We start from the raw sequence: 27,418 nt of genomic DNA, 5'->3' as shown, positions 1-27,418 counted from the left end.
AAATGTTAAAGCTGAAAAAAACAAACATTCAAAAGGTTTCTACCTGTATCTCCCAAGGATAAGCAGTCAATAAAAATTTATTATCCTCAGAGGGTTTATATAAACTCAAAGGGGTTATATTTTATTTAATTGTTATATTATTTTCCTTTATACTATGTTTAAAAATGTATTGGATATTAGAATGTATGCTGTGTATAAATATTTGAAAAAGTTTAATTGATATAACACACAAATTAACTCTAAAAAGCTAAAACAAAGTGGTCGGGGAAGAAAGCAGTAAATTTTTTTCACTTATAGAGTGAGCACCCCTGTCTTTGCAGTCAACCCCCCCTGTTTTAGCAATTAACCCTACAAATGCAGGGTCGAATGACTTAGCAACCCCTATAGCAGACACTCCAACAATCTGTGACATGCAGACAGCATACAAATCTGTCATCTTAGTGGTATGGGATCCTCCAATTCCTGAACCAGCCAGGCCTGCTACAATGTTGAAGAAATTGCAACTGTCCATTCCCCTTTTGGGGAAGTAAAGGGGACATGCGCGTGAGTGGGGAAGAAGTGGGAGGGTTCCCAGCTTTGAGGATTAGTGGATCTGTAGCCAACATGAGCACCAACAGAGCTGACTAGCAGCTTGTTCCCTGTCCCAGCTTCTCTCATCCTTCTGTGTGCAAGTTCACATTAATGCTCCAGCTTCAGGGCTGTTTAATGCAATCACTTGCTCTGCACTATTTTCAGATATACAGGCACGCAGGGTTAATGAAGGGAACATACAGAAAGGCTGCCCCATACCTGTGGTAGCTTTAGAGACTGTTTCTAGGGGCTAAAACAGGTGACTGGGAGCCAGGACTCCTGGGTTCTTTTCCCAGCTCTGTTGCTGGTTCACTGGGTAACGTTGGGCAAGTCCCTTCCCCTTTCTTTGCCTTAATTTCCTTATGTGCAAATTAGGAATAATGACATTGACCGATTTCCTGGAGGGTTGTGACAGGTGCAGTTTAGTTTAGTGACGATTGGTACATGCCTCCTCTGCCAGTAGGCTGTGCACATCACAAGCCACCCCCCGCCCCATCATTCCAGCCCAGCCAGCACCCACAGGCGGCATCCTGCTCCTTGCCAATACACTAACCTCTCCACTGATCCCTACAGATGCTGTGTCCCTTCTTGCCTGCAGGATGGCGGCCACGAGGCTGGCACTGGCCTTGCTGTCCCTGGCCTACCTGCTGTGCACAGCCGCCGCGCTGAGAATCTGTGCTTTCAACATCAAGAACTTTGGAGACAGCAAGCTGTCCGACGAGACAACCGCGGGCATCATTGTGAAAGTGAGTGCTCCAGGCTGCCTGGGGTTGCGGCTTGGCAGGGGTAAGGGCTGAGGCACTGGTGGTGCTGGCTCTGGGGCCAGCTCAGGAACTCAGCAACAACCAGGGATGGTTTGTGTTCGCAAAGTTTTAAAAGGGCCCCATCTCGGGGATGACAGCAGGGGATCGGTACCCACTGTCCAGAGGATTGGGGGTTCATTCAGGGGGTCACTCTCTGCTGGGAAATGGGTGTGGATTCAGGCTGATCACACTCACTCCCCACACCCTGCTGCCTTGGGACTCAGCTCCCCCCGCCCTAGGATGACCAAATGTCCCAATTTTATAGGAACAGTCCTGATATTTGCAGCTTTCTTATGTAGGTGCCTATTACCCCCACCCCCGGCCCCATTTTTCACACTTGCTGCCTGGTCACCCTACACCCCACTCACCCAGGGCATGGTCTCCGCGGGGGGTGCGGGGGGTTGGTGGCCCTCACCAGCTCCCCACTGGCAGAGGAGGACACATTAGTCAGGCTAGTGGCTGGGATGGGCAGCCCCTACAGTCCCTGCCCCTGCCCCGTGTGTCATCATTCACACCAGGTGTGAATGATGCTAGGTAATGGGGGGAACTCGCTGCCAGGGCAGGGCAGTGGGGACCTCCCATTTACTCCGGGCAGGCTCCACTGGTGACACTTGCCCTGCTGGGGGGTCGTTCAGGGCAGATGAGGCAGAGCGGCTGCTGGGATCCGGGATCTCCCGCTGGAGACAGGCAGGGAATTGGTATCCCAGGGCCTTGCTTGGTTCCAGCCCGTTAAAGGGACTGTTGCCGGCACCCAGTGCCGAGAGGCAAAACAACAGCAGAGGTTGGTTTGCTACCCGGTGTGCTTCACCCAATAATCACAACGGGGTGGAGAAGCAGAAAAGTTTATTTGCAGCTGCAAAAAGGTACAGGGAGAATAGAATCTCAGATCCTGCACCCAGAGCAGGAAGTTACACAGGCTTTTATACATCCTTTCTTCAGCATACTTATCCAATAGCAAGCTGCCCTAAGTATCCATATAGCCAGCCAATCCAGTTACCAGCTAGTTCCCTTGTTTTTTGTATCATTTGTTAAACTATACATAAAGCTGCTTTATTCAGCATTTTTCTTCCATATCTGCCCTGTTTGGCCTTGTTTAGTTTCAGGCAGTCTGACTCTGCAACATATTGTTGCAGATCCTCAGCATAACTGCAGTGTGTGCCTCCAGGCGGGGGGGCCAAGGACACTTGGGCCTAGTACGCAGAGCTGCTGCGAGTGCCTCCGGGCGGAAGAGGAGGCCAAGGACAGTTGGGCCTAGTGTGAGGGGGCTTCATCGACACTCGTGGTCTTCCATCCCCTCGAGTTACCTAGTGGCCATGCCCCAGTGTCCCCAACAGGGCTGTGGGCAGAAAACAACTGTGAAAGACTGGGCCAAATCCATCCCTGGCGTAATCCCACTGCAGGTGGTGGTGTTACCCAGGGAGAGCCAGGCCCCATATGGGCAGCCTCTACAGTCTCCCTCGGGAGGGAACAGTGGCAGCAGCGCTGACAGGACCTGAGTCCACTTACCGGTACGGGGCGGGGCCTCGGGTGGCAGGGGCGGGGCTGGGGGGGGTCAGCATCCCCCAGCCTGCCCTTCCAGTCCGGCTGGCCCACACCGACCAGGCCTCCCGTGTTGATTTAAAGGGCCCGGGGCTCCGGACGCCGGTGCTGCTGCCCTGGGGCCCTTTTAAATCGCCGGCCCCAGGGCAGCTGCTCCCTTTGCCCCCCCCCGTCTGTCGGCGGCCGGGGGAGCAAACAGGGCGGGAACGTTAAAGCGCCGCAGGGTCCTTTGCCGCGGCAGCGCTTTAACGTTGCTGCCCCTTCCCCATCGGCGGCCCGGCCGGTCCGGACCCGACCAGCCGGGCCCCCGACGTGGGAGGCAAAAGGGGCAGGGATGTTAAACCGCTGCCGCGGCAGCGCTTTGATGTGGGCTGGGTACGGGCCAGTGCGGTTCTTACTGGTACGCCGTACCGGCCCCTACCGGCTCCCTTTCACCCCTGAGTGGCAGGGAAGAAAAGAGGCCGGGGATGCCGGGGCTCAGCAGCCAGGGACATTGGCACCTCCCTGAGCCCGGTGCGCCCCTCCCCCATTCCTCCCTCACACCGGGACAGATGCCACTCAGCTAGTCACCCTAGGAAATGGCTGGAGGTTGCCAGGGCCACCCCAGCCTGGCAGCGGGATGGGCCTTTCCAAGTGCCCTTGCTCAGAGCCCAAGCCAGCTCAGCGGCTGCAGGGTCGGCTGGCCCGGCCATTCCTCTGGTGCCAAACCCAGCCCATGGCCTGCAGACACGGCCCCTCTGCCTCCCTGCCCCCCTCACGGCTAGGAGAAAAGAGACCCACCAACCAGGCGTCCCCGGCTCTCAACACCGGGGAATCCAAATAGCACTGAGCCAGGAGGTGCCCGGGCTGTGGGCTGGCTGGGTGCACTGCAATTGCACCCTGCCCAGGGCTGTTTGCAGTCCTATAGCATGACAGGCAGGCTCAGCTGCCTCCTCTCTGGAAAGGGTGCAGCTTTCGAGCCAGAAGAGAGGCACCGCCATTCCTGCGCTCACCTCTGGGGGAAGCCAGAGAGATGGGCCCAACCCAGGCCAAATCTGGGCCTGGACTCCTGACTGCAGTGCTCTGTGCTCCTACACGGAGGCTGGGTTCTGGTGTGTGGAGCCGGCCCAGGTAGAGACAGGATCCGCTGTGACCCAGGCCACAGGCCGCTGGAGCAGGACCTGACTTTTGCTGCACAGTGCCCCCTCCTTGTCTCTTAGCTCCGAGGGGACGCTGTGGCTGTGCGTCAAGAGGCTCTTCACTGTTCTGTGACCTCAGGCAAGTCCCTTCCCCACTCCGTGCTCTGGAGAGCCTGGCAGGGCACAGGCACCAGCTACTACCTTGATTCCCCAGATTGCAGAGTCGGGGGGCTCCATCTGTCCCTCAGTGGGGTTCCAGCGCTGTCCGTGAGGCTGGCCCATTGCACACGTACAATTCGAGTGGCACTGGAGCTGCCTTCGTCCCTCTCTGGGGCTGTGTATCGCACCATGCCGGTGTCCACTGACCGCAGGGCCCAGCGCTCTGCACCCAGCCCACAGCCAGTGCACGTCAGGGCAGGGAACAGAACTGCCCCTCCAGCCCTCCCTGCCGTTTGCTCCCGGCTGTGCGCTGACAACTGCCCCCATGCCGCCCGCAGATCCTGTCGCAGTACGACATCGCCCTGGTGCAGGAGGTGCGGGACGCCGATCTCAGCGCCGTGACCAACCTCCTAGACCAGCTCAACAGGTAACCTCCGGAGTAGGTGGCAGGGACATGTCTCAGTCCCCATTAGTGATTGTGACCGAATCCAACGGAGGTCACTCAGTTAGGGTGAACTGCAAAGAATGGGACAAACAATCCCCAAAGCTGGGGGATATTCCAATACTTAGATTTACCAAACCAGCACAAAACTGCTTCTATAATATCTCACTGGTTACCCAGGAGTCAATAACACAGTTCCCTTAAAGCAACCCGGTCTCAGGCCTCCACCCAGAAACCCAAGTAAGATATGATGAAGATTACTGAAAATCTTATTCATCATTTAAGAAAGATCTACCAATCCCAAAGGATCGGACACATTACCTCCCAGGTTAATGAATATTTCAGATCTTACCAAATACACACTACAGCCAATTCTTATTATAAACTAAAATTTATTTAAAAAAAGAAAAGAGAGAGTATTTGTAGTTGTAAAGAGTTCTTTCAGAATTAGTTCATAGGTTATAGTTCAATGTTTATATTCAGGGTGTTCCAGCTTAGGACTGGGATCTCAGCCTTATGACTTAAGCTTCCCCTGCATGAAGCATCAAGCACGTCAGAGATAAAAAGGATTGGGACCCAAGGCATCTTTATACAGTTTCAGGCCTTCTTGTGATAGCTCAGAGTCTTAGGTGAACAATAGACACTCATGGGGACTTTGAAGTGGATCCATTTCCTAAGCATTGCTGGTAATTATCTACACAGATTAACATAAGGCAATTGCCCGTTTTCCATCATTCTCAGGTGATTTGCTATAAATTTCAAAGCGAGATGAACACAGTGATAACCTATGTTTACAGGTTTCAGAGTGGTAGCCGTGTTAGTCTGTATTAGCAAAAAGAGTCTCTAAGGTGCCACAGGTACTCCTATGTTTACAGTTCAATTAAATGTTAATATTCCCTTTGGATCTCTGAATCAATAGCTATAGTGACAGACAGGAACTGTCTGTTTACATGGCTAACATTTACAAGATATAAGTACACACATACAATTACCATCACCTCCAATTCTCTAACAATACAGGTTTGCATTTCAAAGTTCTAGCTTATCTAGTATGGAGTGGCCCTAATTACCATTCACACGTCTCTAATGGTTGACTCTATCATTTATCCTGAAGGATCCTTACCCTTTCTGGCCATACATCACACTTTGTATAAGATTTGTTGCAATTATATAACAGTGGTAGCAGCAATGATTTGCATGGTCATATTTTAAATTAGACAATGTCACAGTGATAAACGAGGCCACAGAGCAGTCACCAGGCAAAGGGGCCGGCTCCAGGCTCCAGGGTCTGGGAGGCCGAATCCAGCCTTGTCAGCACGAGATCCTCAGCTGGACGGGGCCACGTATCTGTGCATAGGGCTGTGTCAGTGTCAGGAAGGGACTCATGCGCTGCACAGCAGCAGATGGCATGTAACCATGTGTCCTTGGCTCGACAGCGAGAGAGTCTCCTTCAGCTCCCGTGGTCAGTGGGCGCACAGAGAGTGCAGGCTGGAGATCAGCAGGTGAAAGGTGCGAGCACAGGGCGAAGGAGCATTGTGGGCTGGCTAATTAGCTGGTGTCTCTAGGGAGAAGATCTGAGTGCCAAGTAAGTGACTAGTGCCAGGACCCGCCTCTGCCCCATATAAAGAGCAGGGCAAAGGGGAGCAGAGGGAGAGTAAAGCGGGGAATGGCTCGGGGGGGACGGGAAGTGTTTTTCTGGCAGGTCCACGCACAGGACCTGGCTCCCTTGGCACTCCCGCTGGGTACATCGGAGGCACCCCACTTACGCTGTTGGAGTGGGAGGCTCAGAGCTGAGGCCAGCCTGTGAGGTCATCACTGCTGTTCTCCTTTGTGTCCCCCCGCAGTGCGTCGAAGCATCAGTACAGCTATGAGATCAGCGAGCCCCTGGGTCGGGAGAACTACAAGGAGATGTACCTCTTCATTTACAGGTAACAGGGCTCACGGAAGAGGCTGGATCAGCAGCTGCCAGCCTGGAGACAGGCCTGGCTTGCCTCCCCCTGTGTACATCAGCAGCAACTCCTGGGGAACCTGACCCACGGCATCTGTGGTGCTCCTGACCCCACACAGAGTGGCCCCTTCACACCTCCTCTCAGGCCCCTTTTAAGCTGGCAGCGTGGTGTAGAGGGGTCTTAGTTTAAACAAGAATGAGGGCCACAGTGTTTGGGCACAAGGCAATCTCTTGGTCTAGGGGGAGTGAGGGCTGGGATCTGGGGGTCAGAGCTAAGGCCCTTTGCATCACAGTAGCTGTGTATTTACATGCTTCTAAACACGTCTGTTGGGCAGCATGTCCCACATGCGGCATTTCCTGCCTGGACGATATTTGCTTGGCGGGTGTCATGGGACAAGCACCCCGCATCCCCTCTTGGGGCAGGGTGAGGGTTGTTATTTCCCCGCAGCTGAGTTTGTACGATCACCCCTTGTTTTGGGACAGCGTAACCTAGGGGTAAAAATCAATATGAGTGCCCTCCCTCAGGGCTGCATGGCCCAACGGCCAGAGTCAGTATAACTGCCCTCTCCTTCAGGCCTGTGGGGCCTAATGGCCAGTCAGCGGAATGGGCCACCACCAGGGTGGGTGGCAACCATGTAGGGGGACCTGGTCCCTCCCTGCTCCATCGGGTCCCCGCTCAGTGCCAAGTATGTTTGCCACTTAGTCAGCAGGAACACTGCCATCTGAAACACACTGACACCATCCAACACATTGACTAATGCCCCCTGAGCTCCTTCCTACGCTGTCTAGGTGCAATGGTCCTGGCATCTCCAAGATATTTGGGCTCCTCAGCCTATGCAGCTCTCAGTAGCTCTGTCGCTCCTTGGGCATCTGCAGGAGCTTGGGCATTCACCTGGGTCTCAGGCTAAATCTTTTGTGGACCCCTTAGACATAGTCCCTGGACCCCCAGGGATCCGCAGACCACAGGTTGAGAATCATGGCTCTAGAGGACATTGGTATCGGGCTGTATCCGAGCAGTCCAGATGTGTTAAAACCCCTGAGTCAAACAACAGACAACAGCATCATGAACAAACCTTATAGTGAACCATTGCTGCCTGATGCTCTCAGCACCCTGGGGCTGGCTTGGCACGGAGCTCTGACATGGACCAAAGGGACCCTGCTGCCCCCAGGCCACCCCACTGCGTTCCAACAGCTGAACAAATGAACGAATGAACAATGGGCCAGAGCCACAGTTGGTATTGACGGGGGCAGCGCTGTCAAGGGCCGTGGAGCTATATCAACCGACACCAGCTGAGGATCTGGTCCATTGCCTCAGGACCAATTTATCCTGTGTTGACAAGGAAGCTCTCAGCACTGAGGAGCTGTAGCAGCAGGTGATCCACTGGGCATGAGACCTCTGCCTTCTGGTGACCCGTTAGGCTGGAGATGTACTGACAAAGCTGCATTGTAATAGCTGGGGACGGGGACGCTACAGGCTGGGATTGAGGGGCACCGGCAGAGCTGTGGGTGGGGAGCCCAGGGCTAGGAAGGTAGGGGGCTGTGGGTCAGGATTGAGGGGTGCTGGCAGAGCTGTGGGTGGGGAGCGCAGGGCTGGGACAGTAGGGGGCTGTTGGTCAGGACTGAGGGGTGGGGAGCTCCTACCAAGCCAAACCCTCTGGCATGAACAGCTGGAGCCCCCTTCCTGTCCTCTTACTGACTCTCTCCCCTCCCTGCTGTTTCCCCCCAGGGAGCAGACGGTGTCTGTAGTGGCCACGTACCAGTATCCAGACCCAAGCAACATCTTCAGTCGGGAGCCCTTCATTGTAAAGTTCTCATCCCCCAACTCGAGTAAGCAGAGCCCACTGGCAGGAGTGACCCCAACCCCCGCCCAGCCCCATGTTTGCAGCATCCTGAAGCTCAAGTCACCAACCAGAGACTCAGAGCAGCTGTGAGCCCCACTGAGCTGGAGCAGGCTGGCGAGCCACATCCTCGAGTAGAGTGAATGTCTGGGCAGGAGTGATATAGGATCCACGTGCTGGCTTGTGCGCTGTGCTGAGGGGGTGACATATTCATGGCCCCAGGACGGGTGCATTGTCACTGCTTCCAGCAGGGAGGGACCCGGCCCTCCTGCTCTGGGCTTAGGCCCTGGTGCTGGAGGGCAGGGAGACTCTGCTACGCCTGAGAAGTGTGGCTGTGGGGGTCCGAGGGTACCGGCTCATACAGTACGCAGGGGACTGAACCCTGCAGTCACATTCAGCTACAACCCAGTGTATGTGCATAGCGAGAGCTGCACAGGAGGGATGTGACGAGATGCTCGGATCTCCACCCTGGATTCCCCATTCTCACCCACCCAGTGGGGCATGGGGCTCTGGCTATGTTGGCTAATAGGGGACAGGACACTCATAGATGTAGACCAGGGGAGGGCAAACTACGGCCCGTGGGGATTTCCAGCCCCATGGCACAGCGGGGTTAAGCAGGCTCCCTGCTTGCCCTGTCCCAGCACTGCTCCTGGAAGCGGCTGGCCCCACATCTCTGTGGCCCCAGGGATGGGGGCAGAGGGCTCCGTGCGCTGCCCTTGCCTGCAGGCACCACCCACCGCAGCTCCCATTGCCCAGGAATGGGGAACCGTGGTCAATGGGAGCTTCGGGGGTGGTACCCGCAGGCGAGGGCAGTGCGTGGCGGAGCTGCCTGCCCCAGCCCACCCCCAGGAGCCACTGCTGGACATGCTGGCCACTTCCGGGAGCGGCACAGGGCCAGGGCAGGCAGGCAGCCTGCTTTAGCCCCACTGCACGCCACTGCCACCCCAGAGCCGCTCAAGGTAAGCGGCACCGGGCCAGAGCCCGCACCCCTCCTGCACCCCGCACTCCAACCCCCTGCCCTGAGCCCCATAACCCCCTGCCTTGAGCCCCCTGCCCTGAGCCCCCTCCTGCGCTCCACAGCTCCTCCTGCCTTGAGCCCCCAACCTCCTGCCCTGAGCCCCCTCCTGCACTCTGCATCCCCTCCTGAACCCCAACCCCTTGCCCTGAGCCCCTGCATACCACACCCCCTCCCACACCCTGCACTCCCTCCCGCACCCCAACCCCCTGCTCCAGCTCTACATTCATGGCCCTGCATGCAATTTCCCCACCCAGATGTGGCCCTTGGGTGAAAAGTTTTCCCACCCCTGATATAGACGAAGGGAGAGAGCTGAACATGTCCCCTGGGCGGGGGCACTCTTGTCCCCACTAAGTCAGGGCGCCCCAGGGCAGCGCTACTGGAGGTGTTACTGAAGCTGACGGACAAACCTTATGGTTCAGGACTGTGTGTGTTCACGCACGTGTGTATGGTGGCTCTGTGTGTGTGTGTGCACACGCATGTGTATGATGGCTCTGAGTGTGTGCACACGTGTGTTGGCTCAGTGTGTGTATGATGGCTGGGTGTGTATGAGTATGAGATGGCTGGGTGTCTGCGTGTGGAAGCTCTGCGTGTGTGCGAGATGGCTCTGTGTGTGTGTGTGTGCGATGGCTGGGGGGTGTGGGTGTGGTGTGTGTGAGAGAGAGATGGCTGGCTGGGTGTGTGCACGTGTGTGATGGTTGGGTGTGTGTGAGCATGAGATGGCTGTGTGTGTGATGACTGTGTGTGTTTGTGAGAGCTTTGCATGTGTTGTGCGAGATGGCTCTCTGTGTGCATGTGTGTGATCACTCTGTAACTTGTGTCTCTGGCAGAGGTGCAGGAGTTCGTGCTGGTGCCCCTCCATACGGCCCCCAGCGAGGCTGTGGCAGAGATCGACGCCCTCTACGATGTCTACTTAGATGTCATCGACAAGTGGGGGACTGACGTAAGCAGAAGTATCTGGGTGCAAACCTAGCCCTGTGTGAATGTACGACGGGGCTTCAGATTCACAGCTGTTATGGCCAGAAGGGCCTGTTCTGACCATCCAGTCTGAGCTCCTGCATCGTCCAGGCTAGAGAACCCAGCTCCCTCTCCCCCTTGCTTAGAGCTGGGTTGGTATTAACTATACAGTTCCTGTGGAACCCACAGCGTCCATCGGCTGCTGCCTCTGGGCCACCACGCTAGCTAGGAAGGAGCCAGCTGCGCAGGCAATCAGCTGAAATCTCATTCCCAGAGGAGCTGGCCGGGATGCTCCATGGTCTGGAGTGTGCTCCCAGACAACTCCAGGGTGATGCTGGCATAGTTCCACTGACAGCAGCGTGACATACCCCCAGTGTAAATAGCCGTCTGTGTCTCCGGCTCTGTGGGATGGTGGCTAAATGCCACGAAAATGCCCACATTTCTCTGACGCAGATCACGTGCCGTCACCACCTCCTGCAGGCCTGGCTCTGTGGGGCACGGACCGGGCAGTTTATGGACAGACTTGGAGCTCCCCTGATTCCAGGTGGCTGCTCCTGCAGGGACAGCCTCTGCTGGCAGAGTGTAAGGGCTCTGTGCTTAGTGCCTGGTCCTGCATCAGTAGCACGTCTCCGGGAGGTTGGTGGCTGGCAAAATGCCTTTTTGATGGAAAATGCGGTTTCTGCAAAATCAACATTTTCTTTGGGGAAAATGTTTATGGAAAAATGTTGATTTTCCTGCAGGAAAAGGGAAACGAACTATCTGATGTAGGGTCATGTCGACCCGAAGCACAGGGTTGTTGAATGGCATCAAAACATTTCATTTTGAGGAGGTCTGGCAGTGAAGCATCTGCCAATTCTGCAGCAGGGCCTCATTACCCATTCTCCCCATGGGATCTCTGGATGGACTACATCTCCCATGATACACCACAGTCTCCCCTCCAGATGTAGTCTGGTCAGGGAACATGGCTCAGTGGGTGAATGGGGGCATAAGGCACCTGGACTACAACTCCCATGAGGCAATGCAGCAGCTTCGGCACATGCCTTTTAACAGCTGACCCAAAACAAAAGGTTTAGACCTTTCCAAATCAAACCTTTCTACTCTGGGTAAAACTTTGATATTTTGACTTTTCGTCCCAATTCAAGACAAAACCAAACAGTGAAATTTCAGCCTTTCCCCAGGATGCAAATTCTGCTTTTCACTCAGTCCTCACCGCACAGTCCAAAGGGTGCTCAGGCACTGACTGCGTCTCTCTCATGCCTGGTCCCAGTGCCTGCCAGTACCGAACACACAGCCCATTCACGCCATTCCTTCTGTAGAATATCATGTTCCTTGGAGACTTCAACGCCGACTGCTCCTACGTCAAGAACGGGGACTGGGGGTCCATCCGCCTGCGCACCAGCGAGGTGTTCAAGTGGCTCATCCCTGACAGTGCAGACACCACCGTTGGGAAGTCAGACTGCGCCTACGACCGGTGAGACGCCGCCTTTCCGAGCGTCACAATGGGCAGGCCTCTCTTGGCAAGCATGGCGCAGCCCTGGGGCCTGAACATTCCTCCGGCCCTGCAGGGAGAGACCCCGGCTCCCGGCACAGGCAGAGACCCACCTACAGATGCAGGAGATTTCCAAGGGTTCCCTCTGTATTTCCTGGTGGGCTATTAACAAGTCTCAGAACAGGTGGAGTAACTTTGGCCTGTCAGGAGAATGGCTGTGTGTGGGAAGGTGCGTGCATGCCTGCTGGGGGAAGGGTTGGCTGAAGCCAGCAGTCCGATCGTGTGAGCAACATGAGCGCAGCACAGAGGACATGAGAGTGAATGAAGCTGCTGACAGCGATCCTCCGTCTGGGGGATCCACAGAGCAGTTGTGATTCAGGACTCACAGGGCACTCTGCTGGCTGCCTGTGCCTGCATTCCCTCTTGTGGCTGAACTAGGAGAGCTTCAGCGAAAGCCTTGGGTGGGGGCTTCTTTGCCTAGGTCTTAGCTCTTGTTTTTCATCAGAGACCCACTCTCGGAGGCCTGGCACAGACAATGGCAGATGGCATTTGGTGTCAGGGAAAAGAAGGGCTGAAGACTAGCCCGGCACTGATACTAACCCCAGACCCTCGGAGTTGGGATTTTTCCTTGCTGTGTTTGAATCTGAAATGAAAGCCCCTGGAAAGTGCAGGGGTTTAACCCCGAGTCTTGTGTTGTCATGTTCCAGGATTGTGGTGTGCGGCCCCAAGCTGAAGAAAAGCATCAAGTCCAAGTCTGCTGATGTCTATGATTTCCAACACGCTTTCAAACTGGAGGAAGCCGAGGTGTGGTGGGCTGAAACTGAGAGCAAACATTTAATTCCTTTAGACAGCGAAGTTCTTCCTGCTTGTTAAATTCCGGGGTAGACCCCTGGCTGTGCGGGACAGTCATACTAGGGACATCCTTAAGAACCAGACAGGGCCTCTGGCCAGACCCAAGCATCCTCGTTTATAAAACATTTTGAAAAAATGACAGGGATGTCTGCAACTCTGCCAGGAAAAGGTGAGCTCTCAAGGCTTTATGACTGGGAGTTTTGGATGCCTGTAGCACTCACAAGTGATGAAGCAAACAGGTCACTGATGACCTCCATAAACCACAGCTTCCCACCCCCCTCTGTGTGCACTCCATCAGCATCCAAGGGTTGTCGCAAAGGTGGTGGGAACTACTTTTTTACATCCCTTCGTGGGTAGGTGTCTTTAGTGGCCAGGAGTCCATAGCTATATAGGGCACCAAGGATAAAGAAAACAATAACTCATGCATTTAAAACTTCTCTAAACGAGCTCTTCTCTCCCTAGAAACCTACAGCTTGAAAGTCAAGGGTGCCAGGCCCTTCCCCTAGAAAACTCCAGCTTGGGGACAGTTCTAGCTCTGTAAGGCTAAGGGAGAGCTTCACCCTTTCTGAGACCCAGCTGGGGACATTGCCAGTCTTGAGGTTGGGCAAGGGAAAGGCCCCTGGGAAGGTTACCCGCTGCACATGTAGCCAGGTGGATCTAAGCTGGTGGAGCTGTTACACTGTGTCCCCACTTGCTGTTCCCATGCAGGCCCTGGCTGTCAGCGACCATTTCCCGGTGGAGGTGACGCTGAAGGCTCACTGAAGCTCCAGGCTGCCTTCACCAGCACCTGCTCAGAATCCTCTCCCTCTGCAGCAGTGGAGCGTGGCTGCCCAGCCCCACCTACTGTAACTATCATCCCGAAAGGACCCTCGGCACCAGCATTGGCCATCCCTGCAGGACAACAGCGTTGGCCGAACCAGCCCTCCTCGTACAGCCAGGGTTTAAGTCAATGCCACGTTAGCAAAAGATGCCGGCGTGGCAGCCCTGATGCCTGAGGTCCTAAGTCACAGGACAGCCAGTACAAGCAGCTGGCAGGCCCATCTGCCACCCATCACAGCCTGGCTCTGCAGCAGCCCAGTTGTAAGTGGGGTTCAATCTACCAGGCCCATTCAGCCCTTGGCAGCACCCTCCATCTATCAGAGCACAATGACCTTCAGCTACTATGAACCTGAGCTGGATTCCAACTGCAGTCTGATTTCCAAACAATACTTGCCTGGAAGGATGCATTTGGTCCCAGGGTTTCCTTATCCAAAATTACTGTATGTGTAAACACTGTAACTTGTGGCCTGAAGGTGAAGGGAAATGACCCCTTTGCCTGTAGCCACCTGTTAGGATACAGATATTCAGGCCTGTCTGTCAAGGCCTGTACTCTAAGAATTTAGGTGTATTCTTATCACTTGGCTAGTTAGAGGTATAAAAGAAAGAATCAAAATCACTGTCTGCCGGTGTAAGGTCCTTCTCTTACTGTGACAGTCTCAGGTCCTGTTCTTAGGCTAAGGCCTTTGGCTAAGCAACAGAGGCAGCCATAAGCTGGGAAGCGAATGGTCACATCCTCACATTCCAACCTAGCCACATTGAAATAAGGTGCTATTGGGCTGTTAGGAATACAATCCTGCCCTGATAGTGCCTATCGCCTCCAGAGAAAGGGAAGTGCCTAGAAGATGTAAAAGGAAACTTAGTTTGATAGCATCCTGTCTGGCAAGAACTCACTTATCAATAGCTGGGATGTGAAATCCTCACTTCTGTATTGTTTTGTCATTATAGTTCCCACTTTGCTATTGTTTGTCTGTATAATCTCTGTCTGGTTCTGTGATTGTTCCTGTCTGCTGTATAATTAATTTTGCTGGGTGTAAACTAATTAAGGTGGTGGGATATAACTGGTTACATAATCATGTTACAATATGTTAGGACTGGTTAGTTAAATTTCAGGAAAATGATTGGTTAAGGTATAGCTAAGCAGAACTTGAGTTTTACTATATAGTCTGCAATCAATCAGGAAGTGGGGTGGGTGGGTGTGGGGGGGAGGGAAATGGGAACAGGGAATGGGGGTGGGGAAATTGGAATCATGTTTGGCTAAGGACAGGAATGGGAACAAGGACACAGGTGTAAGGCTCTGTGGTGTCAGAGCTGGGAAGGGGGACACCAAGGAAGGAAACTGGAATCATTCTTGCTGGAAGTTCACCCCAATAAACATTGAATTGTTTGCACCTTTGGACTTCGGGTATTGTTGCTCTCTGTTCATGCGAGAAAGACCAGGGAAGTAAGTGGGTGAAGGAATAAGCCCCCTAACACCACCTGGCTATTACAGTCACACTCCCCAGCCTGGAGGAGCTGTAACGTTTAGTTAGTGCCCAGTATGGACAGACACAGCCCATGTGGAAAATAAAGTGTCCCTCTCTCAATTGTCCTTCTTTCCAGACATTTTATTGACAATTCACATTTTTAACATTCACACTTTTTGGAAGGCAAATATCTGAGCGCCAGGAGACCCCAGCCATGCCAGCGGATGATATTTCACAGTAGCAACGGGCTGACCACTCATTTATTTATTTGGATCATCCAATCAAACATTTCCTGCAGCCCTTCAGGAAGAAGGCATCAGTATAAGGCACCATAAGACAGGTCACTAGTGTGAAAGGGCTAGAAACAGGAGGCTAAGGTGACAGCCAGGATAAATCAGATCGATTACACAGAAAAATATTTCATTTTAAAAATCTAAGGCTATTTCAGGGTGTTCACAGGTTGGCATATGGCTCTTCAGTCTTCCAGGCCAGCGACCCCATGTCAGGACAGGACGCTTCCTCAGCCTCTCCTCTGCTTTAGCATCTCCATGTACATCTGGAGAGACTTTTGAATGGAGTCTTTCGTGATGAAGCTGACAAAGTTCTGAATGTCAGATTCGCGGTGGGCGAGCAGACGGTCCACAGTTGGCTTCCTCATCATGGATTTGGTGATCTGACGGGCATGGTCTGTGGAGTAGAGAGAGAGAGCATGTTGGCCAAGCAGGGTCAGTGTACATTACAGCCAGAGGTCCACCTGTCAGTAGTAGGACCACGGGGTGTAATTACCTTCCTGAGGAAAAGAATACTTGGTCCTAACACACTCTTGATTCTAACAGGGAATGACAGAGCAAGAACCAAGAGCTGGAAGCTGAAGCCAGACAAAGGCAAATTGGAAACAAGGCACAAATTTTTTAACAATGAGGGTGATTAACCACCACAGCAACCTCCCAAGGAAAGTGGTGGATTCTCCATCTCTTGGTGTCCCTGAAGCCAGACTGGACTCCTTTCTGGAAGATGCTTCTGTCAAACACCTGTGATCGACTCAGTGCAGGGATAACCAAGTGAACTTCTCTGGCCCGTGCTGTACAGGAGATCAGACTAGAAGATTACAGTGGTCCCTTCTGGCCTTAAAAATCAATACCCTTTGTCAACACTGTTTGACACAAGTGATACCACCATGAACAAACGTTAATTGCCCCATCCCCTGGGGCATGTCCTCTGAATCAGCTCCCAGAACAGCACAATAAAGCCAGTTTCCCAGCTGGTGACACTCAGCATTGCTCCATGGACTTCAAGGAATCTGCACCAGTTTACATCAGCTGTGTGAGGACACGGCCCTGAGTTCCAAACACAGAGAATGTAATTATGTATTAAGGAAGTCCATCCCCACCACACTATGGATACTCTCCATACACCTCACTTCCAGGACAGCCTTGGTCTTGCATTAGCCACTGCTGCACTCACTGTGAGAGCCTTGGCTGGCAGGTGCTATTATGAACGTAAGTCATTTCAGTCACAGAAACTCTCCCGAAGCCTATCCCAGAGCACAGACGTTCTCCACGACACGACCAGCCACATCCCCATCAGGAGAGATCCTCAGGAGCACGGCCAAGGAGCCCTCCAGTGGGGAATCTCTGGCTCAGGCACACGGCAAAGGGAAGAGTAAGCTCTCAAGTGGGGAAGAGATCAACCAAAGATAGAGAGCACACAATGCTTGTCTGCCACCAGTTGCATAAACCAAACCCTGCAGCAGGGTCCGGATGGCAGCCCACCACCTCTGTTTCCAAAGCTGTCTCGCCTGCTCTGCTTCATACCTTCCCTCTAAGACCCCACATGCTTTTAAAGCTTTCCTCAGAGCGATTATTCTTCCAGCCTTTCCTCTCCACTGAACCCACTCCTATTTGTATGGAGCTCTTGTAAAAAGCGATGTGCAGAAGTGAACCTGGCTCTGAAAAGCAGAGCAGTCACCAGAGCAGAATTTACTTGCTTGTGCTGTGTTGGATATTCCTAACCAAACATTTGCCTTTCCCGCACCAGTGTCCAATTGCTATAATGCACATTGATTAAGAGACTGTAATGAAATAAGTGTTCTCATGAGGGTCTGATTGCTCAGTTAAAGTCAGTAAATGCAAGTTAGCTCTGCCAGCAGCATTATACAGAGCAAGCACTGTCATTCTAGCATGGTCTGCCTTTCGTTTTACTGGTGCAACACAAGAGAGTGCATTAGTGCAACACGCATTTCATTTTCCAGGTATTTGTGCAAGAACAAATCTGGGAAAGAAACAGATCAGCTGCCCACACATATACTGGAGGCTCCTCTGGGTGATAACCCACCATGGCCCCTGTGTAGCACACTAGTACACATGAATTTCAAGGACCAGTACTGGGTCAGGGCCCTAGTGTGGGGATTGTGAGATCTGCACTGGAGTCTCCAGGAAGCCAGACAAGAAGGGACTGGTGACTTGCTCCCCCTCTGGAATAAGGGGCCAGGGACTGATGGGCATCCCGACATCCTCCCATCATGAGAGTGCAGGGCCCAAGAGATGCTTGGGGACCTGCTCCCAAGCCAAGGATGTGTGGGAGCATCCTGGGCACCTGCCTGTCAGACCCAGATTACAAAGGTTCTAGAAGGCAAAGGAATTGAGAACGGAATGTGAGATCCAACGATACATAAGAGCTGGGTGTAATGTGTCGGGGGGAGGAGCTGGGAAGGCCCAGACTTGGTTTTTGTCTCTCAGTCCATTCCCCGAGTAGCAGGCACATGCAGAGCGCATCTCCCGTCGGCTGGGCACCTTCTGTTTCAAATGCTCAGATCTGTGTTAAATCCCACCCAACGGCTTTCAGGCATAGGACAGCACTTGCCCCTCACACTGGCTCGTTGCATGCTGAGCTGAAAATTGCCACCATTCATACACGAGCCAAGTCATACAGCGAGCTTCGAATTTCTTCCCCCTCCATGCTGGCCTTACGGCAGCGTTAGCTGTGTGAAACTGCGTGTCTGAACCCCATGCTAGCCAGGTGGAACTGGCTGGCCTGCCATCCATGGCATCTCAACCCCAATATGCTCATTGCACTGCCTTTATTCCTGATCTCTTGGGAGCCAATAGCAGCTTTACAACTCATTTCAGTGGGAGCTGTCTCTGGTCATGAACTTGGTAACTTCTCCAAAGATAGCCAAGGGGCCCCTTGAGCTCACTAGAAACAAACCATGCCAGGCTGTTTGGCACTGGATTCTCCCATAGGTGCTTACAAGCTGGCCTGTTCTAGTTGGTTCCAGAGGCTTCACTGAACTGTTATGGTCCAATTGCCTGGGTCTCTCTGCAGTTCACCTTCCCTCTGGGACCTTGCCAGCCCAGGGTTTCTCAGAGGTTTGCTAGAGCATCTGGTCCAATACTATTCTGCCTCCTTTTTAATCAATCTAGGATAAATATTGCTGACATTACCACATGCAGATGAACTAGGGACTGTTAAGCCTCGCTCTCCGATTGCGTCTCATTCCCCTCCATCGCTCTCACTGTGCTACACCAGGTGACCGGCACACTCTGGCCACGAGCTCACTGCTCTTTGACAGGAGCATCCCGCAGCCGCAAGTCTCTTACCTGGAATAGCTAACCACTGTGACATCACAGCAGCAGCCGTGCTCTGTATCTTCTCCTCTGGTACTAACTGATCTACAAGGCCTATTTTATGGGCCTCAGGCGGGGAGTACAGGAGCCCCAGCTCGAGGGAACGCTCTGTAGCTCGGTTTCCAATAGTGTTCACCAATGTATCCTTAAACCTAGGAGAGAGGAGAGGAAACGCTCAGGCGGGGGAAGCACAGAACAACCAGCAAGTGTAAAGAGAAGCAGTGAGACAGCAAAACAAAGAGCTGATGTTAAGTAACCACCCTGTCCTCCTTCCAATCCCTCTTTAGAACTCACCTCTGCTGGGACACCTTCAAACCACTCAGCAATGGTCAGGCAAGCATGCTGGCTGCTTTGCAGACTGACTGGTATCATCTGTGTTGCCTTGCGGTCCCCCTGCCTGCAGCCACCCATTCTCTCGTCTTATACTTTCATTGTAAGCTCTAAAGGGCAGGGACTGTCTCTCTGTTACATGTATGTACAGCACCCAGCACAATGGGGCTGGGACTGTATGCAGTACCCCCATACAAATAAACTTTGTCCTGTCAGAGACTCTGGTGTCTCTGAATACATATTTCATAGCAGCACTGCTCCCGTCCCCCCACATAAATACACTTACCAGAAAGGTGCAACAATACCCAGCTGCGTTTCGTTCAGTCCAATGCTGTACTTTGGGTTCTCTGCCATGATTCTGTAGTCACAACTCATGGCCATCAGACAGCCCGCTGCCGGGCTGGACCCCTGGCACAGGAAGGAAGAGACTGGATCTAACTAAATCTCCACAACATGCTTCTAGTTCTAAAATACTCCATCTCCTCTCACCATAACAGCATCATCTATCGCATGCAGGATGCGCTCAGAACAGCACTGGGGATAAAGCTTTAAAGTCATGTCCCTATAAATCTTCGAAGGGACATGGTCAGAGTAAAAAAAGGCATTAAAACAATTCCTGCCCTACATTATTAATTGTTTTACATTTTAAAATTCTATTTTAATCCCCCCCAGCTATTTATGCTGTTAACTGTTTGAACTTTCCCAGCCTGGGAAATGAACTAGTCAATTTCACCTCTGTTCCTCATCAGTGTCATTGCCAGGTTCTCCAGCTCTAGCAGGAGGCTGCCTTGTTTGGGTTGCAAACTCGACAGTGGAGTAGGGTTTTGCTGAGGTTTTTTTTTTTTTTTAACCAAAAATATTTTTCCTAGGGGAATTTATATTTAAAAACTCCAAGGAAACATTGCCATCAGTCTTGCGCTTTGGGAAACCTACACTTGAGACCGTACGTGACCCGATGGTGTCCCTTTTAAGAAGTCCTAGCTGCCTCTTTTCCTCATACGTTCAGCCTCAGAGAGAAATTCAAGAGCACTTGCTAGTCACAGAGATATGGCCAATGCCAGCAGTTATTTTGTGGAAAAATAAAAGCGAGTGACCAATCAATACACAGAAATCACCAGATGGGCCAGTGTAACCCAAGAAACAATAACCAATTACTGCATATTAACTTATGCCAGAAGACATCTGAACTGCCCTTGCTGTGGATCTAACAGCAGAGTGCAATGACCTCTTCCTTCCACAACGCCTGCCCTTGGATTTCATTCCCTCAAACTCTCAAGGTAACACGTTAACTAATAAAGCACAAATGTTAGCTAGAATCATTTACTAAATTCATCAAGTAGGAACTAGGAAGTTGTGCATGTGACACAAGCAAATTTCAAGAAGGTAATCTACTAGACAAGCCATTTACAACACACACTTTGCTTCTCTACAAAAGAAAAAGGACACTAAACTTTCTAAACTACTACATGCCACAAGGGGCCACAGCAATGGTTCCCTCAACCCACCCAGCAATATTGTTAACCTATCCAACTATACTCTCAGTCCAGCAGAAGCAGCTGTCCTATCTCGGGGCCTCTCCTTCTGCCCCTCCACCCCCACGAACATGATACAGTTCTGTGGTGACCTAGAATCCTATTTTCAACGTCTCCGATGCAAGGAATATTTCCAACACACCTCTGAACAACATACTAATCCACAGAGACCTCCCTACCAATACTACAAAAAGAAGGATTCTAGGTGGACTCCTCCTGAAGGTCGAAACAACAGACTGGACTTCTACATAGAGTTCTTCCGCCGACGTGCACGGGCTGAAATTGTGGAAAAGCAGCATCACTTGCCCCATAACCTCAGCCATGCGGAACACAATGCCATCCACAGCCTCAGAAACAACTCTGACATCATAATCAAAAAGGCTGACAAAGGAGGTGCTGTTGTCATCATGAATAAGTCGGAATATGAACAAGAGGCTGCTCGGCAGCTCTCCAACACCACTTTCTACAAACCATTACCCTCTGATCCCACTGAGAGTTACCAAACGAAACTATAGCATTTGCTCAAGAAACTCCCTGAAAAAGCACAAGATCAAATCCGCACAGACACACCCCTGGAACCCCGACCTGGGATATTCTATCTACTACCCAAGATCCATAAACCTGGAAATCCTGGGCACCCCATCATCTCAGGCATTGGCACCCTGACAGCAGGATTGTCTGGCTATGTAGACTCCCTCCTCAGGCCCTATGCTACCAGCTATCTTCGAGACACCACTGACTTCCTGAGGAAACTACAGTCCATCAGTGATCTTCCTGATAACACCATCCTGGCCACTATGGATGTAGAAGCCCTCTACACCAACATTCCACACAAAGATGGACTACAAGCCGTCAAGAACACTATCCCCGATAATGTCACGGCTAACCTGGTGGCTGAACTTTGTGACTTTGTCCTTACCCATAACTATTTTACATTTGGGGACAATGTATACCTTCAGATCAGCAGCACGGCTATGCGTACCCGCATGGCCCCACAGTATGCCAACATTTTTATGGCTGACTTAGAACAACGCTTCCTCAGCTCTCGTCCCCTAACGCCCCTATTCTACTTGCGCTATATTGATGACATCTTCATCATCTGGACCCATGGAAAAGAAGCCCTTGAGGAATTCCACCATGATTTCAACAATTTCCATCCCACCATCAACCTCAGCCTGGTCCAGTCCACACAAGAGATCCACTTCCTGGACACTACAGTGCTAATAAACAATGGTCACATAAACACCACCCTATACCGGAAACCTACTGACCACTATTCCTACCTACATGCCTCCAGCTTTCACCCTGACCACACCACACGATCCATCGTCTACAGCCAAGCTATGCGATACAACCGCATTTGCTCCAACCCCTCAGACAGAGACAAACACCTACAAGATCTCTGTCAAGCATTCTTACAACTACAATACCCACCTGCGGAAGTGAAGAAACAGATTGATAGAGCCAGAAAAGTTCCCAGAAGTCACCTACTACAGGACAGGCCTAACAAAGAAAATAACAGAACGCCACTAGCCGTCACCTTCAGCCCCCAACTAAAACCCCTCCAACGCATTATTAAGGATCTACAACCTATCCTGAAGGATGACCCAACACTCTCACAAATCTTGGGAGACAGTCCAGTCCTTGCCTACAGACAGCCCCCCAACCTGAAGCAAATACTCACCAGCAACCACACACCACACAACAGAACCACTAACCCAGGAACCTATCCTTGCAACAAAACCCGTTGCCAACTGTGCCCACGTATCTATTCAGGGGACACCATCCCAGGGCCTAATAACATCAGCCACACTATCAGAGGCTCGTTCACCTGCACATCCACCAATGTGATATATGCCATCATGTGCCAGCAATGCCCCTCTGCCATGTACATTGGTCAAACTGGACAGTCTCTACGTAAAAGAACAAATGGACACAAATCAGATGTCAAGAATTATAACATTCATAAACCAGTCAGAGAACACTTCAATCTCTCTGGTCACGTGATTACAGACATGAAAGTTGCTATATTACAACAAAAAAACTTCAAATCCAGACTCCAGCGAGAAACTGTTGAATTGGAATTCATTTGCAAATTGGATAAAATTAACTTAGGCTTGAATAGAGACTGGGAGTGGCTAAGTCATTATGCAAGGTAACCTATTTCCCCTTGTTTTTTCCTAACACCCCCTCTACCCCCCCCCCCCCCGATGTTCTTGTTAAACCCTGGATTTGTGCTGGAAATGGCCCACCTTGATTATCATACACATTGTAAGGAGAGTGGTCACTTTAGATAAGCTATTACCAGCAGGAGAGTGGGTTTGTGTGTGGGGGGGGGGGTGAGAAAACCTGGATTTGTGCTGGAAATGGCCCAACTCGATTATCATACACATTGTAAGGAGAGTGATCACTTTAGATAAGCTATTACCAGCAGGAGAGTGGGGTGGGAGGAGGTATTTTTTCATACTTTGTGTGTATATAAAAAGATCTTCTACACTTTCCACAGTATGCATCCGATGAAGTGAGCTGTAGCTCATGAAAGCTTATGCTCAAATAAATTGGTTAGTCTCTAAGGTGCCACAAGCACTCCTTTTCTTTTTGCGAATACAGACTAACACGGCTGTTACTCTGAAACCTACATCCCTTTGTAACATAGGAATAGCTTCTCCCCTCCTGCAGAGAAACCCTAGCAAGGAGCCAGAGGGGCCAGGAAACAAATCTGAGCTCATCTGGTGGAGTTTCTGAGCAACCGTCTCCTCCAGTGGGAGGGCTTTGGGGGAGCTGAGGGGGATGGAGGGAAGCTGGAAAGGAGGGAGAACCCAGGATCTAAGGAGCTGTCATCTTGTCGGGCTTGCCCCTCAGCACTGCTCTGCTAGCTTGTCCCTCGCCTGGCAACATGGCTTCTTCGGGTGTGACACCACCTCTGACCATGTCCCCCAGTGACTGGGCAGCAGTAGCCACAGAGAGGCTCCCCCTAATGCTAGTCCAAGCAGCATGAATTCCAAACCAGATTGCCACTTGCAAGTGTGGGCTGCATCGGGGACAATAAAGCAAAAAGTAGCAAGAATGGTGCTCCAGCCTTTCCCATCCCTACAGTCCTTGGACTCATGGACTCCAAGAAAGGAGGGTCTCAGGATGGGGGAGAAAATCATGACAACACCACGAGTAGCCACCTTTCCCACCGTGCCCTCCCCAGCTAGCCATCAAGCCCTCCCGCACACACAGCATCTGGGATAAAGCCGCTCTGAGACACGGCTTCTTGGGGCTGGGCGCACTCTTTGCTATGTCTGTGCAGCAGAAACAAAGAATTCGATCAGAGCCAGCACCCTGCAGGAGATTCTGTTGTGACCTGTCACTTTAAGAGGCTGCTAAGGCGGCTAGCAAGCTGAAATCATGCGAGGCACTGTGGAGCTCGGGCTTCCTGTGTCGTGCTGAGTAAGTCCCACTTCAACCAGAGGGAGCGGGAGGTGCTCAGCACCTCCCAGGTGCAACGTATGGCTGGCAGTGCATTATGGAAGCTGTCCACCCACTGCAATACACAAAACCATCTTGGAGCAACTGACAGTGTAAATCTCTCTCATTCATGCCTATATCTGAGAATCAGGAACAGAACCAACCTCCAACAGTAGGGACCCTGCATACTTCTGTGTGGAGGTGCATGTGAAACATACACATGTATATTTTGCACACACAGTCCCTGTATACATTCTAGTGTTCGTACATAAAGCCTTCTTCCTTTCCTGTCCCTGCCCCCACAGTACCAATATAGCAAGGCAAGTGACTGACAATTGAGAGCCTCCTATGAAGTCAGGTATAAAGTTGACTTGCATTGATAGCGGCTATTGTCACCATGTTGGATTGGTACAGCCTGAGCCACATCTCCTGAACGGCTTTCCAGAACTCTGCATAGTGCTCTGCGCTCTTCCCATACATCTCCATAATATCCAGGCCAGCTGAGAAGATTTTGGGGGCACCCTAAAATAATGTAAGAAAAACATCAAATGGATAATATATAGTGACTGACCTTTCAACTTGTTAGCAACATGGTCTGGTAGAACCTGACCTGATCACGTGTGTACAAAACTGTGCAAACAAATATCTTTAATATTTTGCAAATTTGCTTAGAGTTATATTAACAGATAACTCAAGGGATCTTACCAGCAAGAAAAATAACAACGATATATACAAATACAGGGGAAATTCATTTCTTTGCAATTATTATTTTTACTTAGCAAAGCTTGTGGTTAATTTCAAATTTGATGCCAGAAAATGCCAGGTGAATTTAAAAAAGAGGACAGAGTACTTCCCTCCCAAATCAGCCTATTTTGTAGCCCACTTTATTTTCTTCCATCCTTGAAGGCCCCTGTAGCAATGACCTCCCTCAGGCAGAGGTGGCTCAATGCGACAGCCTTCAGAGCCTACCAATGCCATGCTTTGATATCGCCTGAACTGGTTGCTAGAGAGCAATATGGCTACGCATGAAGCAAAGGAACAAACCAGGGTCTGGCACTCACACCCTGCACATAACAACACCTGGCACTACTGGCCAGCTGAAACCGGCCCTGTAAAGAGAATCTTCATTTCACTGTAAACATACTGACGTCAGGATGACCCCTCTGCAGCCTCGGTCATTCTCCAGTTTCTCCAGGCTTATTAGAAACTCTGTTAGAAAGTCCAAGCTCAGGCTGTTCACAGGAAGGTTCTCCATCTTCATCACAGCTACCCCTGCACCACAGAAAATAAGAGGAATTAGAACCCACTGGAGATGACCATAGCAATGTCTGCCAGGCCACTAATTACCACACTCCAGATCTCTGAACGTTCCCAAGACCAGACTAGATCAGGCCTGGATGCTAGCGTAGGAATTTTCCTCCAGGTCAGATTGGCAGAGACCCTGGGGGTTTTTTGCCTTCCTCTGCACAATGGGGGACAGATCACTTACAGGTTTAAACTAGTGGTGAATTCCCTGTAACTTAAAGTCTTTAAATGATGATTTAAGGACTGCAGTAACTTAGCCGGAAGTTAGGGGTATATTCAGGAGAGGCTGGGTGAGGTTCTGTGACCTGCAATGTGCAGGAGGTCAGACTAGATGATCACAATGATCCCTTCTGACCTTAAAGTCTACGGGTAACTGGCCATGCCACTTTACATAACTAAATTGCTGGATTTTCTCCACCCGCATCATGCCTGTTAGGGTAACTGGCATCTCTCTAGCTCCCCCCATGCAAAGATCCGTGCACTCCACTAATATCATTTTAGCTTCCCAACACCCTGTGAAACATTGTTTCCTGCCTGCAGATGGGAAGCGGAGGCACAGAAAGATATAAAGCCACAATCACAGTGTGGCAGAACCCAGTTCTCCTGGCTGCCCATCTTGTGGAAGAACCCCTTGAAATGCAGCTCTACATGAATTACACTAACGAGAAATAGGGTGTTCCAAGCTCTAGCAGCTACCATCAAAAGGAGCAAGCAGTGTGTCCCATTGTATTCAAGAGGGCTAACACAGACTGGACAGGAGCTGCAGTGGAGAGGCTACATTTTTCTTGTAAATATCGTTCCCTTGGTTGTGGTTGTGTTCCACTGACAGGCATCCAAATGCGACTGGCAGTGCTCACATAGGGAACTGACAGGCAATGTGTACTTTAGATATAGATTATTTGAGGTGTGCTTGTGAAGATCAGCGTGGCAAGCTGCTGTAGGGCTGAAGGCCTATTCCTTCATCCAAATGCGTGTACGTGCAGAAGCTCATAGGCCTAAGTCACTGCAAGAGACAAGTCACATGCATGTTAAAACAATCACAGCAGCTTTCCGGATCCATTACCAAGCGTCAGCACTTTGTACCGCAGGCATCATGCACAGCACTGTTAGAGAGAGCCTAGTGCACTGTACACACACACACACAGAGCCTAGAGCACCGTACCTGTAAAAGAACCCACCCCGGCCTGCCGTACACATACACACACGCCCCCCCTGGCTTGCCATACACCCCCCCCAGTGCACTGTACACACACGCCAACAGGCTGTACACATACATACACGTACAGCACACTATACATACACATACAGACAGCACACTATACATGTACGTACACGCACACAGCCTAGTGCACTGTACACGCACCGGCAGGCTGTACATGTAGATACGCAAAGCACGCTGTACATGTACACACACACAGCACCCAGCACGCTGTACACACACACACCGACAGGCTGTACATGTACACACACCCAGCACCCAGCACGCTGTACACACACACACCAACAGGCTGTACATGTACACACACACAGCACCCTGTACACACACACACCGGCAGGCTGTACATGTACACACCCAGCACCCAGCACGCTGTACACACACACACTGACAGGCTGTACATGTACACACGCAAAGCATGCTGTACATGTACACACACACAACACACTGTACACACACACACCGGCAGGCTGTACATGTACACCCCCACCAGCGCACTGTACACACACCCCCACACACAGAGGCCGCCCCTCACCGGCGCTGCTGTCCAGCTCCACCGCCACCCGGCCGTGGCCGATCGCTCTGCGCGGGGCGGCCCCCGGCTCCCGGCCTCCGGCTCCGCACAGCCCCGGACGCGGCCCTGCAAGACACGCACGGGTCAGCGGCGGGGCCCGGCCGGGCGCGGAGGGCCGGAACCGGGACCAGCGCACGCCGGGAACGGCCCCAGGTGGCTCCCCACGCGCGGGACCGGGGCCGGGCCGCACCTGAGCGAAGCAGCCGCCAGACAAAGGTCAACCCCACCGCCGCCATCTTCCGCCTACCGGCCCGCTACACCGCCGCCTAGCGAACTGACGCGCCCAGAGACGCTGACTGACACCCAGATGCTGATACACACCCAGACTCTGATACACACCCAGAGACACTGACACACACCCAGACACTCA

The 27,418-nt window shown here is 51.9% G+C and overlaps 2 protein-coding genes across 3 annotated transcripts; one reads left to right on the top strand and one right to left on the bottom strand.

The window, feature by feature from the left end:
* Nucleotides 1-1,169: 1,169 nt before the first annotated feature.
* LOC144271274 (deoxyribonuclease-1-like 2) lies at nucleotides 1,170-13,492 on the top strand. The gene is made up of 8 exons (XM_077828513.1): nucleotides 1,170-1,316; nucleotides 4,528-4,616; nucleotides 6,476-6,559; nucleotides 8,306-8,406; nucleotides 10,263-10,375; nucleotides 11,706-11,860; nucleotides 12,586-12,682; nucleotides 13,439-13,492. The coding sequence occupies exons 1-8, from the start codon at nucleotides 1,170-1,172 to the stop codon at nucleotides 13,490-13,492; spliced, it is 840 nt and encodes a 279-aa protein (XP_077684639.1).
* Nucleotides 13,493-15,140: 1,648 nt separating this feature from the next.
* ECI1 (enoyl-CoA delta isomerase 1) lies at nucleotides 15,141-27,320 on the bottom strand. Of its 2 annotated transcripts, XM_077828009.1 has the most exons (7): nucleotides 27,239-27,320; nucleotides 27,010-27,114; nucleotides 25,098-25,225; nucleotides 24,329-24,475; nucleotides 19,255-19,376; nucleotides 18,612-18,790; nucleotides 15,141-15,699 (listed from the first exon to the last, which is right to left on the bottom strand). In XM_077828009.1, the coding sequence occupies exons 1-7, from the start codon at nucleotides 27,282-27,284 to the stop codon at nucleotides 15,533-15,535; spliced, it is 894 nt and encodes a 297-aa protein (XP_077684135.1). In that variant the 5' UTR covers nucleotides 27,285-27,320; the 3' UTR covers nucleotides 15,141-15,532. The 2 variants fall into 2 exon arrangements, with proteins under 2 accessions (XP_077684135.1, XP_077684136.1); XM_077828010.1 differs by lacking the exon at nucleotides 27,010-27,114 and having other exon boundaries at nucleotides 27,239-27,285.
* Nucleotides 27,321-27,418: the final 98 nt, after the last annotated feature.

This window comes from Eretmochelys imbricata, chromosome 10 (assembly GCF_965152235.1).
Source record: "Eretmochelys imbricata isolate rEreImb1 chromosome 10, rEreImb1.hap1, whole genome shotgun sequence".
In the NCBI taxonomy this organism is placed as follows: domain Eukaryota; kingdom Metazoa; phylum Chordata; order Testudines; family Cheloniidae; genus Eretmochelys; species Eretmochelys imbricata.
This window is presented reverse-complemented; position numbering and strand designations above follow the sequence as displayed.